Source organism: Arachis stenosperma, chromosome 10 (genome assembly GCF_014773155.1).
Source record: "Arachis stenosperma cultivar V10309 chromosome 10, arast.V10309.gnm1.PFL2, whole genome shotgun sequence".
Classification (NCBI taxonomy): Eukaryota; Viridiplantae; Streptophyta; class Magnoliopsida; order Fabales; family Fabaceae; genus Arachis; species Arachis stenosperma.
Window position 1 is genome coordinate 42695128 of NC_080386.1, and position 18745 is coordinate 42713872.

The 18745-nt window shown below is 35.7% G+C and overlaps 1 protein-coding gene and 1 long non-coding RNA gene across 6 annotated transcripts; both read left to right on the forward strand.

Moving 5' to 3' along the window:
* The first annotated feature begins 5773 nt into the window (after positions 1-5773).
* LOC130954985 (uncharacterized) lies at positions 5774-9278 on the forward strand. Of its 5 annotated transcripts, XR_009076544.1 has the most exons (9): positions 5774-6275; positions 6439-6556; positions 6661-6719; positions 6843-6956; positions 7041-7112; positions 7241-7427; positions 7561-7685; positions 7853-7968; positions 8843-9278. It is a non-coding gene; the product is annotated as an uncharacterized LOC130954985 (long non-coding RNA). The 5 variants fall into 5 exon arrangements; XR_009076539.1 differs by having other exon boundaries at positions 6661-6956; XR_009076541.1 differs by having other exon boundaries at positions 6661-6956; positions 7245-7427.
* Positions 9279-10278: 1000 nt separating this feature from the next.
* On the forward strand, positions 10279-13482 carry LOC130956178 (la-related protein 6C). Its single transcript, XM_057883219.1, has 10 exons — positions 10279-10860; positions 11261-11342; positions 11438-11532; positions 11644-11715; positions 11813-11892; positions 11984-12062; positions 12160-12207; positions 12296-12364; positions 12467-12595; positions 12893-13482. Exons 1-10 carry the CDS (start codon positions 10507-10509, stop codon positions 13142-13144), a joined length of 1260 nt encoding a protein of 419 aa, XP_057739202.1. The 5' UTR covers positions 10279-10506; the 3' UTR covers positions 13145-13482.
* The last annotated feature ends 5263 nt before the right edge of the window (positions 13483-18745 follow it).

Below are 18745 nucleotides of genomic sequence, written 5' to 3' on the forward strand. Positions count from 1 at the left end.
TCAAGAATCACCAATTAATCAACTAGAACCAAGAATATAAGAAACTAAATAAAAGTCATATGTCTGAAATACCTCAAATATTAATAAAAGAAATCAAATCCAACATGGAAAAATTCATAAACAAATAAAAGAGAAAATAAATAAAAAGAACATTTGAACCTGTGATGAAGAAATAATCCCAATAAGATAAATCCTAATCCTAATCCTAAGAGAGAGGAGAAAACCTCTCTTTCTAAAAACTACATCTCAATCCTAAAAATATATATGAATGTATGTTGTATCATGTATCTTGATGAATGGAAGGATTCCCCAATTTATAGCCTTTAATCTGTGTTCTCTGGGCTTGGATCTGGACCAAAAAGGGTCCAGTAGTCACTGGGGCCGACTTCTGTAATTTCTGCAGATCGCGCACGTCACGCGTCCGTGTGGGTCACGCGGTTGCGTCATCTGCAGTGTTGCTCTTCCACGCGGTCGCGTCAGTTACGCATCCGCGTCATTTGTGTTTCGCATGAGCCACGCGTTCGCGCAGATGCCACTTTTCGCAAAGCACATGTTCGCGTCATCCACGCGGACGCGTCGCTGCCAGTTCTTCAATAACTCCATTTTGTGCTTTCCTTCCATTTTTGTATGTTTCCTTTCCATCCTTTAAGTCATTCCTGCCCTATAAAACCTGAAAGTACTTAACACACAAATCACGGCATCGAATGGTAATAAAGAATAATTAAATTTAATATTTTTAAAGCATAGGAAATATGTTTTCTCATATGTCATATCATAAGGAAGGAATTGTAAAACCATGCAAATTCATATGAATAAGTGGGTGAAGAGTTGATAAAAACACTCAATTTAAGCACAAGATGAATCATAAAATAGGGGTTTATCAACGGATCATAACTCATTGATAAACTCCATTTGTAGGGTTTATTTTGTGTTAAATTTAGGGGATTTTATCACCTTTTACCTACATTTATTCAATGAAATAGCATGGTTTTGTAAATTCTCCTTTAATTGTGCTTAAGAGTGAAAACATACTTTTTTGGTCTTAAAATAGCTAAATTTAATTCACCTTGATTCCATTAGATGCCTTGATATGTTTGTTAAGTGATTTCAGATTTAGGAGGCAAAGATTGGATCAAGGGAATGAAGGAAAAGTATGTAAAAATGGAGAACTCATGAAGAAATGTAGGAATCGCAAAAGCTGTCAAGCCGACCTCTTCGTGCTTAATCAACCATAACTTGAGCTACAGAAGTCCAAATGATGCGGGTCTAGTTGCGTTGGAAAGCTAGGGTTTCGAAATGATATAAGATTTGCCATAGTTGCATCGCGTATAAGGGCGCGCACACGCACGGTACGCGGACGCACCGATGGTGGCACATGACCCACTTAATGCAACTCGTGGCCAGTGATTTTAGAAGCCTTGTGGGCCCAATCCAACTCATTTCTGATGCTATTTAAGCCAAGGATTGAAGAGGGATGAAACACCTAGTTACTATTAGTTTAGTTTAGTAGTTAGAGTTAGTTTCTAGAGAGAGAAGCTCTCACTTCTCTCTAGAATTAGGATTAGGATTAGGTTTAGTTCTTAGATCTAGGTCTAATTCATGCTTTGATTTACTTTTTCTTTTGTAATTCTTCTTCTCCTACATCTCTTCTCTCTAGTTTAGCATTTAATTCTTGTAATTCTCTACTTTTATGTTCATGTACTTTTGTTTCTTCTATTTCTCTTTAATGCAATTTATGATTCATGTTCCTTTATTGTTCATTTGATTTGTTGTTGTTTAATTCTTTGCAATTGAGTAGTGTAGATTTACTTTTCTTGAAATTTTACTATGCTTTCCTTTTATTGCCTTCCAAGTGTTTGATAAAATGCTTGGTTGGATTTTAGAGTAGAATTTTATGCTCTTGGCTTAGAAAGGTAACTTAGGACTTCTTGAGTTGCTAATGTCCAAGTAATTGATGATTGGGATCCATTGACTCTAGTTCTCACTAATTGAATTAGTGGAGAGTTAAGACTTATGGACTAGGATTGATATAGCTCATTTGACTTTCCTTTACTACTAGTTAGAGGATGACTTAATGGGATTGATCCTTGCCAATTCTCATATTGTGGTTAGTGATTAGGATAGAGATCCTTGACCACCAACCCTTGCCAAGACCTTTTTAGCTATTAGTTTACTTTTTGCCATTTATCTTTCATGTCTCTTATCAAAACCCCAAAAATAACTCATAACCAATAACAAGACACTTCATTATAATTCCTAGGGAGAACGACCCGAGGTTCAATACTTCGGTTTATAAATTTAGGGGTTTGTACTAGTGACAAACAAATTTTTGTATGAAAGAATTATTGTTGGTTTAGAGACTATACTTTACAACGAGAATTTATTTGTGAAATTCTAGACCACACAAAAATCCAATCATCAAAAATGGCACCATTGCCGGGGAGTTGCAATGGTGTTGTGTTATTGGTTATTGTATATATGTGAATAGTGTGAATATCTTGCTTTTTACTTTATTTGCTAGTTGTAGAGTTTTGTTTCTCTTGTTTTCTATTAGCTTTTAATTTTGTTTTCTCTTTCTACCATGAATTCTCACTTTGGCTATGAGTGTGATTACAATTATGTTGTAGGAGATGTGAATTTCAATGACAATATGCATCAAGGATGTGATAACCAAAGGTGGGAGGAGCCATATGCATATGATCAATCCTCTTGGCAACAACCTCCACCAATGCACTATGAAGAAGAGCCATTTTATGATGCATACCAATCCAATGGCTATGGTGAATCTCCTTGTGACTTTCAAGAACCACCACTATATGCCTATGAGCCACATCACCAACATAACCCTCAACCATACTCACAAGCCCCTTTTCACCAAACACCTCCATATGACCCTAATCCATACTATCCACCACACCAACCACCTTTTGAACCATATGAGCCATACATAGAACCACCACCATTCCAATATCAATACTCCCAAGAACCACCACCTCCACACCCTTACCAAGAAGAACTACTTTTCTATCATGAATCCTTTCTCCAAGACAATGAACCCTCATATCCACCTCAATCTCTCATGGATGAAACCCTTGGCGTTCTCCTTCAAGGGCAAGATAAGATGAAAAGGGATGTACAACAATTTGTGGCTAGGTTGGCAGTTGAACCGACAATGTAATATCACAGCCAATAAGACAGGCATTCATCATATGCATCTTCTATCTGTTTGTTTGCTTTGCCGACTTGTAATTGCTTGCCTAATTGCATAACATGCTTAATTTCCTACTTGAATTACTTGCTATATATGCCTATACTTGTGTTTTACTTGCATTGATATTATATGTGCTTTCTACTGGGATTGAGGAGGTTCGGAAGGCGGTGGCGATGGGATCGCATGGAGGATAGGTTGGTGAAGGCTGTGGGACAGCGGAGAGCTGTTAGATTAGAAAATCCCTTAAGTTAGATTATCATTTTAGTATGTTATGGTTTTAAGTTATGTTTTACTGTTTTAGTTATGCTTTAAGATGAATCTTGTGATGGATATGAAGTTCTAGGATTGCCTCTGGCGTCCCGGGGTCTTATATCTTACATCACTGGATACTGTTACCATATTGAGAACCTCCGGTTCTCATACCATATTCTATTGTTGTTTTTCAAATGCAGGTCGCAACCCACCTCGGTAAGTTGTTTTGATGGTGACAGAGCGGAGGATCCTGGATGTATTTTGAAGTCTTTTGATTATTTTGTTTCTCTCACTTTTGTATTTACTTTTGCCTAGAGGCTTATTTTGAGAGAAAAACTTGTATATGATGTTTTCAACTGTGTATAGCTAGCCGGCTCAAACTCCACGAGCTATGGCTAGATCTTTATATTATTGTTATACTCTTATCTTTATCTTTCTATATTTGTTTTAGTTCAAAATTCTTTTTAATAAATTAATTTAAAAAAAATTTGATAATTGAGAAAACGTAGAGAAATAGCAATAACCAGGTAATAATAATATTAAAATAACTACATTAAGATATTAAGATTCAACGAGTGATCCCACAAATCGATTTTCAATTATTGAGTTTTACCACATAAATTAAACAATAACAAAAATTATAAATTTTAAAAAGTCTAAAAGATTTAAATTTTAAAATAACTACTATATTTATTTAGTAAGGTTCAAAAAAAATAAAATTTTAAGTATATAATTAATAATAGTTTAAAAAAAATCATTTAAATAAAAAATTCACTACAAAAAATATAATTTTAAAATATAAAATTTTAAAATACAAATAAAAAATAACTTTGTAATATTTAATTATATTTTATTATTTTATGTGAAGAATTTTTTTGTTTATTAAGGTTTAAAAAAAGATATTAAAATTAGTAGCATTAAAAATTATTAAAAATGTATTATTATGAAAAACATAAAAGAGATTTATATAAAAATTAATTTAATCAATTTTTAAAATTTTAGGAATAAAAATAACTTACATGTACATTTTTAGGGACTAATTTAATTCTAAATAAATTTATAATGTGCCAAATGACACATGGCATGCCATATGTTACTAGTTTGACATGTCAACCAATTATCTTTTGACACGTAGTATTAATCTACTACATCATCATACCACGTGGCAATTAACGTGATACGTCATCGTTTAACTCATGAAAGGACTAATTTAATTTATAATTTAACTTTCGAGATTAACATGACTAATTTAATCTTTAAAAATTAATTTAAAGAATGAGTAATCTTTCATAGACGAATTTAATTATTAACCTACTTAGTTAGTATAGTCTTTGTTATATGACTATTTTTTTTTTGTTATCAATGTAAAAGTGGTGATATACCTTAAAATTGTAATTTTTAGTGTTTTTTAAAATTGTGGAAAGTATACAAATCGGAGAGTCCAATTTCTGTACTTCAAAATTTTTAATTTTTTTAACACAAATCGGACGGTCCAATTTGTATACCTCTCACAAATCGGACGATCCGATTTCTGTACCTCTAGAAATCAGACAGTTCGATTTGTATACATCTAAAAATCGGACAGTCCGATTTCTGTACCTCTAATAATTCGGACGGTCTGATTTTTACTTCTGTAGTTAAACGATTCCATATTTAAAAATAACACCCTAACAATCCACATTTTAAATAAACACCAACAATCCATATTTTAAAAAAACACGACTGTGACTCCAATATTAAAAATAAAAAATTCTTGTTATATTATCAATTCAGAATATATAAATTTGTACTATATATTATTGTATATACGAGATAACTCTTACTTGTACTTGTACTTTTAATTATGAAATACGACTCCTCATTCCACCTTATTTTTACAAACACACATCATGAAAGATCTTACTATCTTTTATGTTATCAAGTTTCAACCACTTCGAGAAAAAAGGTTAATGGCTACGTTTTTATAAGGGTGGCGATTGATTAGAAATTTGATCATGTTTTTTTTGTTATGGACTTATGGTTCAAAAATGTGGTAAAAGAGATCAATGACCACATTTTTATGAAGGTGGCAATTGATTAAAAATTTAGCCACGCTTTTTTTTGAAGCATAACCATAGAGAAAAACAGACACGCTTTTAAAGCGTGGCGACATAATTTCGTTATAGTGATATTTTAAAATCGTGGCCGTTTCTTGTATTCTTTTGGCATGCTTATAAAGCGTGGCCAAAAGGTTTTCCAAAAAAAAAAAAAGCTTTCGTTCTTTTATCAAAACGTAACACTCCTAATAACGTAATAACAAAACCGCTAAAACCCTAAGTGATACTCACTCACGCAGCGCCTCCCTCAGTCCCTCCCTCACCCCTATTCTCAGAATCTCCATTCTCCTCCATAGCTTCTCCCTCCCTCCATCCGTAGAGTGGTAGACCGTAGTGCGTCCCTCCTCCTCCTCCATCTGCGACGCTGTTCTTCTGCCCTGCCATCCTTCTCATGCAATCCACGGCGGTGGCGCGTTCCTCGTCGCCAAGTCGCGAGTCCCTACCGCGGCGCTCTTCTCCGTCAAAGAAGCAGCAGCAGTTCTATCACTATCAACAGGAATGGAAGAGTAAAGGACATCATTCTGAAGCGGAAGATCGGAAATGGGTCGTTCTCGGCGGTGTGGAGGCGAGCACAGAGGCACCGACGAAGAGGTGGCAGTGAAACAGGTCTTCCTCTCCAAACTCATCCCTCGCATTAAGTCATCGTTCCACTGCGAGCTCAATTTCTTGTCCTCCGTCAACCACCCCAACATCGTTCGCCTCCTTGATTTCTCCAGGTTCTTCTTTTTTAATTTTAGTTCCCTTTTATTTGAATGCCTTTTTTCTTATTTTTTAAATTGAAGTGAAATATGTTGAAAAGAATCAATTTTTTGTTGCATAATTGAAGGATCATTTTATTATTGTTATTTAAACTTTCGCTATTTCTGATTTCTACTTTAGTATGATGGATGTGCGTACTTGGTGATGGAGTTCTGTGCTGGAGGGAACCTTGCTTCTTATATCCTATCCCATGGGAGAGTTCAACAATAAACTGCCAGAAGATTCATGCAGCAGCTTGGTAACTCTTTTTCCTGCATTCTTTATTGAAGTATTCTTTTGGTGTTGGAGCATGTTTTAGCCTTGCAAGTTTGCAACTAAGGAGTTTGGTCCTGTGTTTTGTAGGTTCTGGTATGAAAATATTACAAAGTCATGGTATCATTCATAGAGACTTGAAACCAAAGGTAAAGCTAAAATGAAAAATGTATGTGACATTGTTGCTACTTTGGTTTGAGATGCCTATTACTACATTAACATTTATGTGAAGTAAATACTTACTTCGGTTGGTGGATTGTGAGGGCCATTAGTAAATACTTACTTTAGGAAATGTTGTATTGAGAGACATTGGTGGATATATTCAAGAAGAGGTGTGTTATTAATTGTATGCAGTTAGAGCACCCCATCAATGAACAAGAGATCAAGTAAGTCACTTTAGTAATAATATCTTCTAAATTCTCCCTCTTTTAAATCCTTTTAGATACTAGTACGTATTTCTTTTCATGTAGCTCAACTCAAGAATAGCATATACCGAACCTTACTCGAATCATAAGCTGTGCCCCCCTCTTTCCAAGATTCAGGTATCTGTGTATGTTTTTTCTTCTTTCTTTTCTTTCTCTTTTTTTTTTGATAATTGAATAAGGCTCAACACTCAAAGTGAATGGAACAAATTTTACTAGTTTATGAAACTATATCAATTATTGAGAAGGTAGGTGCCTAAAACTATGGCGATCATTTTGGAATTTTGACCAGCCCAAATGGAAAGTTCCTTGTGTTTTTTTCTGCAAAAAGTGTTGTGGATTCAGGAGTGCACAATGCTACAAACTCACTACATAGAATTGATTGGCCAACCGATGGAAGACTCACTGCAAACTGCATCATGATAAGTGTATAAGGTATATATTTTTATCTGCTATGGTTTTATTATTTCTTTCTAATTGAAGCTCAACTTTATACACACAATAGTGATGAACAATGATGCATTTCAACATTTTAATAATGAGACATCTCTTTTTATGTTCTTTTCAGGTTGATATGGTTGTTGTTACCGATGGGAGCAGAATTTTTGGACTTGGAGATTGGAGTTCATGGAAATGGCAATCCATTGGGAAGCTTGATCTGTATGTTGTAGCTGCTGGGATAAATCCTAAAGGGTATATGTGCAACATTTACCATTTATTATTTCTTTCAAACTATTTAAATATTGATAAAATTAATAGCTCTAAGATGTCTGTGTTAAAATGTCCAAGTTTTCGTTTAAATGTTATGATGAATAATACGTAAAAAGCATTTTTTTGATCGAAGTTGCTTTTCATCACAGAGTTCGCACCCTGGGATGATTCCGTCGCCGTGAATGACATTGTTGCTGGTCTAAAAGGATTCAGAGATGATGATGTGAAGTCATTTTCTTCTGGTTTGAATTCAGCTGAGACTCAGGTTTGTTTGTAGATAGAAATAATTTGATTCTTTTTCTTGTTAATGTAGGAATATGTACAAGTAACTCAACAAGGTAGTGAACTTAAATCTAATGCCATTGACATGAATACATGATTTTATTGCAATGATCTTGATTAGAACGAAAGTAGAGGATTTTCTTCTCTCTGTTTTTCATACGAACAGTTTTTGACTAATGAAATTTCTTCGGATCCTCTACTCATTGTATGTCTGATTGCGAATCAAAATAATCTAACAAAGTAAGCAATAAGTTCTTCTTTTTCTAGTTAGGTTTATATTCCCTGGCTCCCTTCATTCTTTGTCTTAATGTTTGGGCAATAATAATTAGAACTAGATATTTAGCATTTGAAGAGGGATATAGAGCTATCGTTAATTTTTTTATTGACTTTATATTATTATTGAGGAACCTTCAACATGGGATAGTAGTAGTTAATTATTTTGATAGTAGTTTTATTGTCTATTACTATATATATATATATATATATATATATATATATATATATATATATATATATATATATATATATCAAAAGCTAATTAAAAAGGCAATGATGGCTGTGAAATATTTGGAGAATATATTATTAAGATTTCATTCCTACGAAAATATGTTAAGGTATCTGATTTGTTTGATAAACTGGATTTGGCAGATTACAAAAAGTTAGGCTAGAGTGGTTATCCTTGTTTGATACTGTTTTCAGCAGGTTTTTCATTTCATTTCATTTCTTTTCTTTTCTTTGCTTTATATGAACTTTGGTTGTTGCTTCGGTACCAAGGTTGTCTTGCCATGTAATGTACTCTTGCTGCTAATCTTCATTCATTGAGTCATGGAAATTGATGAATTATTGCTGTTATATAGGCCATGTAATTGCAGTGCCAGTGTGGGAGAACCATCAAGCAGTGCTGCACAGCCAAGCATTTCCTTTTGCTTTGTAACTTGGATCCTTTAGATTCTATTGTCCCTGGATACCTTTTCTGGGTGGCTTGAGCATAATTGAACAGGCAACAGGCTTGATAGCGGCAGGGAAGGAATTGCAAGGACTTAGAGCTCTGAATCTAAATAAATTATTGAGGGATTCTGAAAATTTTACTATCCAATACTGTACAAAAAATGGATTATTGCTCAAGGTTGTCTCATAGTCGGCTTTATCATGCTCTTTTATATCTTGTTTTATCATACTGTTTTTCCTAATGGATTATTTTGATCATTTGAAGATTGTAATAACACTAGTTCGTAATTTTGTATCCCCAATGTGATTACAGATATTTCTAAATGATGTAAAATTGTTTGACCTGCTGCTTGACTTTGTTTATTACATATTTATTGTTCTTGGTGGTTGCAAACAGGTTTCACCAGATTTTTTTTTTTAATTTGATAAGGATATACCAGATTTTTTTTAATTTGATAAGGATAAATCCACGCTTTAAAAGCATGGTAGTATCTCGCTATTGGCATGCTTTAAAAGCGTGGCAAAAAAAGCGTGATGATAGGTCATCAAAAGCGTGGTAATAGAATAACTGACATGTTTGTAGATGTAACCATTTTAAAAGCGTGCTAGTAATTCAAAAAGTGTGGCGAAAAGCTATCGCCACGCTTTAAAAGCGTGGCAATAGAGATGTTTTAACTGAATTTGTTGCTGGGTGTATGTCAATTGGTAATCCAGTGATTAGTCAACTCCTCCCCCCCTTGCCCTCTTTTCCCCTTCTCTCTTGTTTTAAGTTTACTGCCTGTGCACTTTATTTACATTTTTGTTAATTAATGTAATAATAAATTAGTGAATATTTGTACAAATGATTTATTTTTACCCATTATTATCTATATAATAATGAGGTCTTTTAATACAAAACATCACTAATTATAGAGAGTCTGATTTAATCGATATACAGAGAGATAAATTGTGTAGATGACCTGCTTGTAAAATAAAGTGCCTAAATAAATTCGAATTATGGTGAATGGTTGGCTCCTGACGATGATCTTTGTCAAATTGATTGTATTGATGCTGTCATTTAGAAAGAATTAGTGCTTCTTTTTGTTTTTCTTTCCATTGTTGTTTACCAAAAACAAAATTTTCGTCACTTAACGAATTAAAGTAATTAATATCTACAATTATTCTTTTAAAAAGAATCATATTTATCCACGTGATGAATAGCTAATTATATATTAACTTAAAAGGAATTTGTTGGAAAAAAAGAAAAATGATGGATGTACGGAAAATGGTTTGAGGAATGAGCATGGTTTGAGGGGAATAAATAGCAAAGTAAGCATTAGATTTAGTCAAAAGAAAAGAAGCATGTGTTTAAGAAAACTATAACTAACTATTTTGTTTTGCCCTTCTTTTGGCGCGAAACGTGGATTCAATAACCGAAACAATAGCATCTATTAACCCACACACCCACACACACACTCTCTCTTCGTTACACCACCACAACCCTAATTCCCAATTTTCCCAATTCACCAATTCTAACGCACACAAATCGAATTACAGGGAGAAGAAGAAGAAGAAGAAGAAGAAGAAGATAAGAATGGCGCAGGTACAAGCCGAAGAGAAGATGATCCCTGAGGATCCAGAAAAAGGTGGTAGCGGGGGTGCTGCTGCTGCACAAGAGAGTGCGCAATCGGGTTTCAAGTTCAATGCACAAGCACCTGAATTTGTTCCAAGATCGCATACGCAGGTTCCGATTTCCGGTTATTTCTATCCCTGCTTTCAGATTCTTGGTGGATCTTCTGATTCGGATTGGTTCTACGTTGGAGATCATGATCCTGCTGCATGTTTGATCCCTGCCGCTGCCACCTCTGCCATCGCCGCTGCTCCAATCCCTAATTGCTCCAACAAGAATGTCCTCACCCCTGATCTCCAGCAAAAGATCATCAAGCAGGTGCATTCTAATTTCATTCATCTTTCCTTATCGAAATTCAATTTTGTTTTGCATTCTTGAGCTATTGAAATTGATGATCTTTGATTGGATGTTGTTTCATTGAGCTTTTGCCATTAGAATAAAATAATTATAGCTGTTGTTCAGGGTGTAATTGTTATTACTTGAACACGTTTATCCATTGCCAAGTGTCATGGTTTGGTTTGGTTCGGTTCGAATCTGACTCCCACCTCAATGTGCATGCATATGTGATAAATGGATTTCTCTTTTTTGGGGGGTTAAATTATTTGACATAGATAATACTTTTATTTATTTATTTATTTGGAGTTAACTAATGTTGTTTGTTGTAATAAGGGAATTTGCATTGCCTATCAAATCTAAAGATCGTAAATTGATGTGATAGGTGGAGTACCAGTTTAGTGATATGAGCTTACTGGCAAATGAATCTTTTCAGAAACAGGTGAATAAAGATCCTGAAGGTTATGGTAAGGATTGTAAAATGCTGTTAGTCACAAATTTGGTTCCTTTAATGGTTTCAAGATTGGAATAATCTCAGTCATGGATTTTGGTTCTTTGACAGTTCCAATAAGCCTAATTGCTTCAACCAAAAAGATCAAATCCCTAACTAATAACACTCATCTAATCACCCAGGCTCTCCGTTCATCTTCGAAAGTTGTAAGTATTTCTGATGAAGTATTTATGCTGTATGATATCGTAAAAGAAACATTATTATCTTGGTCTTCTTCCTATGGACTGATATACCCTTAAATAATGCAAAATTTGAAGGTTTTGAGTCCTGATGGCAAGAAGGTTAAACGTAAAAACCCTTTCACCGAAAAGGATAAAGAGGAATTGCAGGTAAAGAACTGAGATTCCCCTTGTTCACATGGATAATCTCAAAACTACAAATTTTGTAGCATAATCTAAATTTGAAGTGCTTTTCTTTATCTTGCAGTCTCGTACTGTTGTGGCAGAGAATTTACCGGATGATCATTCCCATCAAAATATTCAGAAAATATTCTCTGTAGTTGGAAGGTGAATTTCTTTTTGTCCATCCTTTGCTTAATTATATGTAATATATACTTTTTCAGTTTAACATTGTGATTGATGGTTGATATGTGAACAGTGTGAAAACAATTAGAATATGCCATCCCCCAGAATCCAATTCTTCACGTCCAAAGGGTGATTTTTTCATCAGTAACAAGGTACACAGACATTTCCATAACATGTTAATATGTTTTTCTGAGTGTTTAAATGATACTTAGGGGTTTTCTTTCCTTTTTGTGGCTTTTTCCACTCAAGCTTCATGCACTTGTGGAGTATGAGACACCGGATGTAGCTGAGAAAGCTGTGAGTAAATTCTTCAGTAATTTCTATTGGTAAGTTACTCAGGATTCTGTTATTCATCTGTAACAGAAAAGACCTGTCTTTACTTTAGGTTGAGAAGTTAAACGATGAAAGGAACTGGAGGAAAGGTATGCGAGTAAGGGTGCTGTTTAGATGTTCGGTAAGTTCATGGCTGAAAGGAATATCCCATGATCGTATGTCTATTGTATCTCTTGAATTTCATATGCGTCTGCAATACGAGTTTTTAATTTCAACTTCGCAGCCCAAATCTGTCCTGAAGAGCAGAAAGTCGGATTTCGATGGCTATTTGGATGACGATGACATGCTAAATTCTGATTCTGCTGAGGATTCGTCTCATTCAAACAACACTGAATTAACTGCTGACACTAATGTAAGTATCATTCAATGCATAACCAGTCTTATCAGATGAAAACGTGTTATTTCTTTCTTTATGTCATGTATTCTTTCTAATCTCGTACAAGATAAATTCAGGTATTCTATATGCATGCATGGAACCTGGTTCGAATGTTGAGCCTGTTTTCAAGAATATACAGACTTCTGTTTTTTCATGCATTCTACATTTCAACAATTTGTAGATTTCCAAAGACTTTCTTTTGGGAATTGTATGTATGTTAGTTTCTTTTCAATCAATGTGACAAGTTCCGAAATGAGATCAATAAATCTGCAGGTTGACGAAAATTCAGTAGGATCGAAGAAAGGATGGGCTAGAGGCCGTGGAAAGGGAAGAGGACGCACTCAAACTCACGCCGGTCGTGGCCTACTTGCGCCACCTTCTCAACCGAGCAGCGTTGTCCTTTGCGAAGCATCTACTAAATCCAACACCAAGGGCCCGCGAATGCCAGATGGGACAAGAGGTTTCACCATGGGGCGGGGCAAGCCGATCAACTCTCCCGCTCTAGCCTCTTCGCCTCAAGAGTGATGAGTGTTTTTTTGCAAGTTTTTTTACCGTATGCTTTCCTAGTGAAGTTTTAAGGAACAACTTTTGTATTTCAGTTCTCACCACCGCAGTCTTCAACCTCAGCCAATTGATTTATGTGTGGCATGGGAAGATGGTTCCGATCTTTACGATTTTTGGTAATAATTCAAGATGTATAGTGTTTTATGGTGTGGCAGATACTGAAGACAAGCGGCCACAGTTATCTCAAATTTTGATAATTTGCTTCTCTTAGAAGCGTTCACTTTAACTAGAATCACTATGAATGGAATAGAACAAGAACTCTCTTTGTCAAGATTGCCCTAATTCATATAAATCATAGTTAACTTTTTTTTTCCCCTTGAACACCCAACTCTTGGTACATAATACACTAATTTGATCATTTTTAAATTTTAATGTGATATGGATGAATAGTTATCCCGGCCTTTGATCATTTTTTTAAAAGACCATCTCTGTAAAAAAAAAAAAAAAAAAAAACCTCTATGATATTTAATTTGGTGAGACTGGTTAATCCAACCGTCAATAATATCTCTCTTGAGTTAAAAGAGCATGTTTATATGGCGTGTTAATGAGTTGACTTTTTTTTGGAGGATTTCATTTTTTGGATAATTGTCAAGGGTCATTTAAATTTTTTTTTCTCTATTTTTATCTAAAAACGGCTAAATATCTAAGAATGAGATTGCTAATTGTTATTACTAGTCTTATCTATTTGTTATTAGTTATTCCAAAATATTGAACTTTGAATATTTGATGTTATATCTACTTGATGAGTTAACATAAACTCATTTATTGTATCTATTTTAGATAAAATATTGTATCAACTTTTTTATTATTTACTATAAAACAGAATATGCATTTTTTTAATAATAATGAGTTTATGTGAATTACGATAGTTAATTTAAATTGAGTACAACTAAGACTTAACATAATCTTAATAATATAATATTTTTACAATTTTTCTAAGTAACAATGTAAAAATTAAAAAACTATATTTTTCATTTAATTTTTATATAGGTAAAAAAATTTAAAAATCACTAATATTTCTTGATTTTTACACAGTAAATTTAGACAATTTTATATGAAAAAAAAAACAAAAAATAAAAAAAAATCATAAACAACTTCTAACAATTATTTTTAAAAGACACGATTTTAACAAAAAAAATTTGTCAATCTTAATTATCACTTAATAGATAAATTAGCTATTTAATGGGTTATGGAGGCATATTCTGTTAACCCAAATAAAAAATATTAACAAAGAAGTTAACCAATCTCACATAAATATAGATCAAAAATCAAAAAGTTTTTTTTATTATTGTTTTATTATCTTTCAGTATAATTATCAGAGTCGCCTATGATTATTGGTGGCGGTAGATCTGGCCAATCGGATTTTGTGCAGGATGACCGTCTTCTCGCACCACCATCGCTACATGTTACTAGTCTAGTGGAAGACATAGACGTTGATGGTGAGGACTACGACGAGGAATGTGTTATGGATAGCAACGATAGTGGTTCTTCTGAAGATTATGATGAGCAGGAGTTTGTACCAAAGATGATGGTCAAGCCATTAGTTCGGTATCTTCTGCCTGTCCCGCACCCAAATATGGCCTTATCAACTGTACCCAGTCACTATCAGATATTGGATCTGGATGCAATGCACGAGAAAATTTCATTTTTCAACACGGGTGAAGACGATTATAACTTAGACGATGGTGTAGAGTTTTGGGTTGGCCACAGGTTCAGAAGCAAAGATGTAGTAGTGCATGGTGTGAAGAATTACAGCATTCGCAGAAGTGCTGAGTACCGAGTTGTGGAGTCGGATCGATTAAAGTACCATGTACATTGCTGGCAACATGTAGCAGGATGCCCTTGGAGTCTCTATGTTGCACCTCCAACAGAATCTCAAATATTGGTGAGTTTAAGTTTAACCGTGGTGTATTTTCTCATTTTTTGATTGTTATATTTGGATTAAATGCCAACCATTATGTGTTATTTTCATTAGGGAGGTGCGTAGGGTAGGAGGAGCGCACACGTGTTTAGTACCCAACATGTCCCAAGACCATTGATAGTTAGATAGCAGTCTCATCTGCAGTGTCATCCTGTCGTTGATACAATTCAACCCATCCGTCAGCATCCCTGTTTTACAAGATGTAGTTAGGCAAAGATATTACTTCAAACCCTCGTACAGAAAGGTCTAGATGGCGAAGCAAAAGGCTATTACGTAGATATATGGTGATTGGGATAAGACATACAATAAGGTGTCGAGGTTGCTACAAACACTATAGAGTCGTTATTCCGAAACGATATGTGAATTCAAGGCTGTACTGTACCATGATGGTCACCTTATGGTGCATGACTGTAGCATGTTTGATAAAGTATTTTGGGCATTCCCTGCTTGTGTAGAGCTTTTCAAGCATTGCAAGCCATTCGTCTCTGTCGATGACATGCATTTGTATAGCAAATATGGTAGTATTTTGCTCATTGCAGTGGCATAAGACGGTAACAGCAATATCCTTCCTATAGGCTTTGCAATTGTTGAGTCTAAGACCACAGAGTCCTGGTCTTTCTTCCTTACCAATCATAGATGACATGTGACCCTACAGGATGGCCTGTTAATTATTTCTGATAGATTCTAGGCTATCAAGGCTGCACTGAAAATCGATGATAGTGGTTGGCAGCCTCCTAGAGTGTTTCATGCTTATTGTGTCAGGCACATGCCAGAAAACTTCATGTCTCGTTTCAAGTCTACCGAGGGAAAGTGATATCTTATAAATGATGCTCCAAGCTAGGCTGCGTACGAGTGGTACATGGATGCCTTGAGAGGTTTGTCGCAAGAGATGGCAGACTGGGCTGGTAGGTTTAACAAAAAGTTCTAGCTACACACTACGACGGTAGTCACCTATTTGGGCATATGACAACGAACCTCTCCGAGTGCATGAATGCAGTATTTAAGGATACACGTTATTTACCGTGCTCCTCCTATCGGTGATACTCACCCTCCTCCTCGGACTCCACATCCAAGCAATCCCTACGAGGCCTGACCCTGTCCCTCCGTACCCCTCTATGCTCTCTAGCAACCCTCTCACTCTCCTGGTAGGCTTCCGGGTGTCCTCCTGAACCTCCCTAGCATGCCAACGATGATTAGGCACATCCCACAGGAGGTGAAGGACGTCCCTGGATTACTGGCAGTAGGCTGGACGTCACCCAGTAAGTCCAACAGCCTGGATCATTAAGCACATGCTACTCGAATAGGTGTCTAATGCGACATGCCTATCGGTACCAATCCCAATACTCTTGTGTAGGCTGATAGTCTGTGAACGACTGAATGGAGATCTAATGTCCCTCCTTAAATTGAGCCCTAAAATGATTATACCACTCTTGGGAATTGGCAGGCCACCACACGTCCTCGCCCCCATCAAGTGGTAGTCAGGAACCTGTCGACGTTGACCGCGGCCCCTAGAAATGGCTGCTCGCTCCCAAACTGGCATTTCACGCAGTCTACGTGGTGAAACTCAACTATATTGACATATATCAGGGAAATAATAGACATTCATGTCCCTTACTCTGCCTCATCCTTCAGCCACAACGAGCAGAGGTCTAGTAATGCAAGGTCATCATACAACGTCCACAAGAACTACAACATAATATGTTAGATAATCATCAGTAATAAGTGGTAAAATAAGATAAGTAATTCATATTATGGTAACTAAATAAAAGAAGCTCGCTTACCTCATCTAACTATAAATAAAGATAGAGATACTTATGTAATTCATTGGTGGGAGTTTCAGATAAATGTATAGAAATGGCGTATTCCTTCTGAATCTATGCTTTCCTACTGCCTTCATTCAATCATTCATACTCCTTTCCATGGCAAGCTGTATGTTGGGGATCACCGTTATCAATGACTACCTCCCGTTCTCTCAGTGAAAATGGTCTTCTACGATTTCTGTACGGCTAATCAACTGTTGAATTTCTCGTCTCGGATGAAAAATAACAGACACAGCTACCACATGGCTAATCAGCTGTTGGTTCTCACTTGTGTTGGAATAGGATCCAATGATCCTTTTGCGTCTGTCACTATGCCCAACATTCGTGAGTTTAAAGCTCGTCACAGTCATCCCTTCCCAGATCCTACTCGGAATACCACAGGCAAGGTTTAGACTTTCTGGATCTGAGAAATGCTATCAATTGATTCTAGCTTATACCACGAAGGTTCTAATCTCAGATTCAGATGCCCTATTGTCAGAGGGGAAACGATGTGAATCGTTGATTAGAGTCCCAAGAGATATGCATTCAAGCTTGTTTTCATGTAGAACGGAAGTATTTGTCAGGCACGCGTTCATAAGTGAGAATGGTGATGAGTGTCACTTGATCATCACATTCATCATGTTCTTGTGTGTGAATGAATATCTTGGAATAAGAATAAGCTTGAATTGAATGGAAGAACAATAGTACTTTGCATTAATACTCGAGGAAAGGCAAAGCTCCACAGCTTAATCTATGGTGTGTAGAAACTCCACCGTTGAAAATACATAAGTGATGAAGGTCCAGGCATGGCCGAATGGCCAGCCCCCATAAAAGTCTAAGATAGCATAAAAATGATCAAAGATGATCTAAGGATAATCCAAAGATGTGAGTACAATAGTAAAATGTCATATTTATATTAGACTAGTTACTAGGGTTTACAGAAATAAGTAAATGATGCAGAAATCCACTTCCGGGCCCACTTGGTATGTGCTTGGGCTGAGCATTGAAGCTTTCATGTGTAGAGACTTTTCTTGGAGTTAAACGCCAGCTTTTATGCCAGTTTGGGCCTTTAACTCCAGCTTTTATCCTATTTCTAGTGTTTAACGCCAGAATAGGGCAGGGAGTTGGTGTTTGAACGCCAGTTTGCATCGTCAAAACTCGGACAAAGTATGGACCATTATATATTGCTGGAAAGCCCAGGATGTCTACTTTCCAACACAATTGAGAGCGCTCCGATTGGGCTTCTGTAGCTCCAGAAAATCCATTTTAAGTACAGGGAGGTCAGAATCCAACAACATCTGCTGTCCTTTTTCAGCCTCTGAATCAGATTTTTGCTTAGGTCCCTCAATTTCAGCCAGAAAATACCTGAAATCACAGAAAAACACACAAACTCATAGTAAAGTCCAAAAATGTGAATTTTGCTTAAAAACTAATAATTATTTACTAAAAGTAGCTAGATCCTACTAAAAACTATCTAAAAACAATGCCAAAAAGCGTATAAATTTTCCGCTCATCACAACACCAAACTTAAATTGTGAGTACAATAGTAAAAGGTCCTATTTATACTAGACTAGTTACTAGGGTTTACAGAAATAAGTAAATGATGCAGAAATCTACTTCCAGGCCCACTTGGTGTGTGCTTGGGCTAAGCATTAAAGCTTTCATGTGTAGAGACTTTTCTTAGAGTTAAACGCCAGCTTTTATGCCAGTTTGGGCGTTTAACTCCAGCTTTTATCCTGTTTCTGGCGTTTAACGCCAGAATAGGGCAGGGAGTTGGCGTTTGAACGCCAGTTTGCATCGTTAAAAAGGACAAAGTATGGACTATTATATATTACTGGAAAG

Coding starts and splice junctions, on each gene's coding strand:
- LOC130956178 (XM_057883219.1), top strand. CDS start 10,507: ATGGCGCAGGTACAAGCCGAAGAGAAGATGATCCCTGAGGATCCAGAA. Junction 11,343..11,437: donor TAAAGATCCTGAAGGTTATG/GTAAGGATTGTA, acceptor GTTCTTTGACAG/TTCCAATAAGCCTAATTGCT. Junction 11,533..11,643: donor TCCGTTCATCTTCGAAAGTT/GTAAGTATTTCT, acceptor CAAAATTTGAAG/GTTTTGAGTCCTGATGGCAA.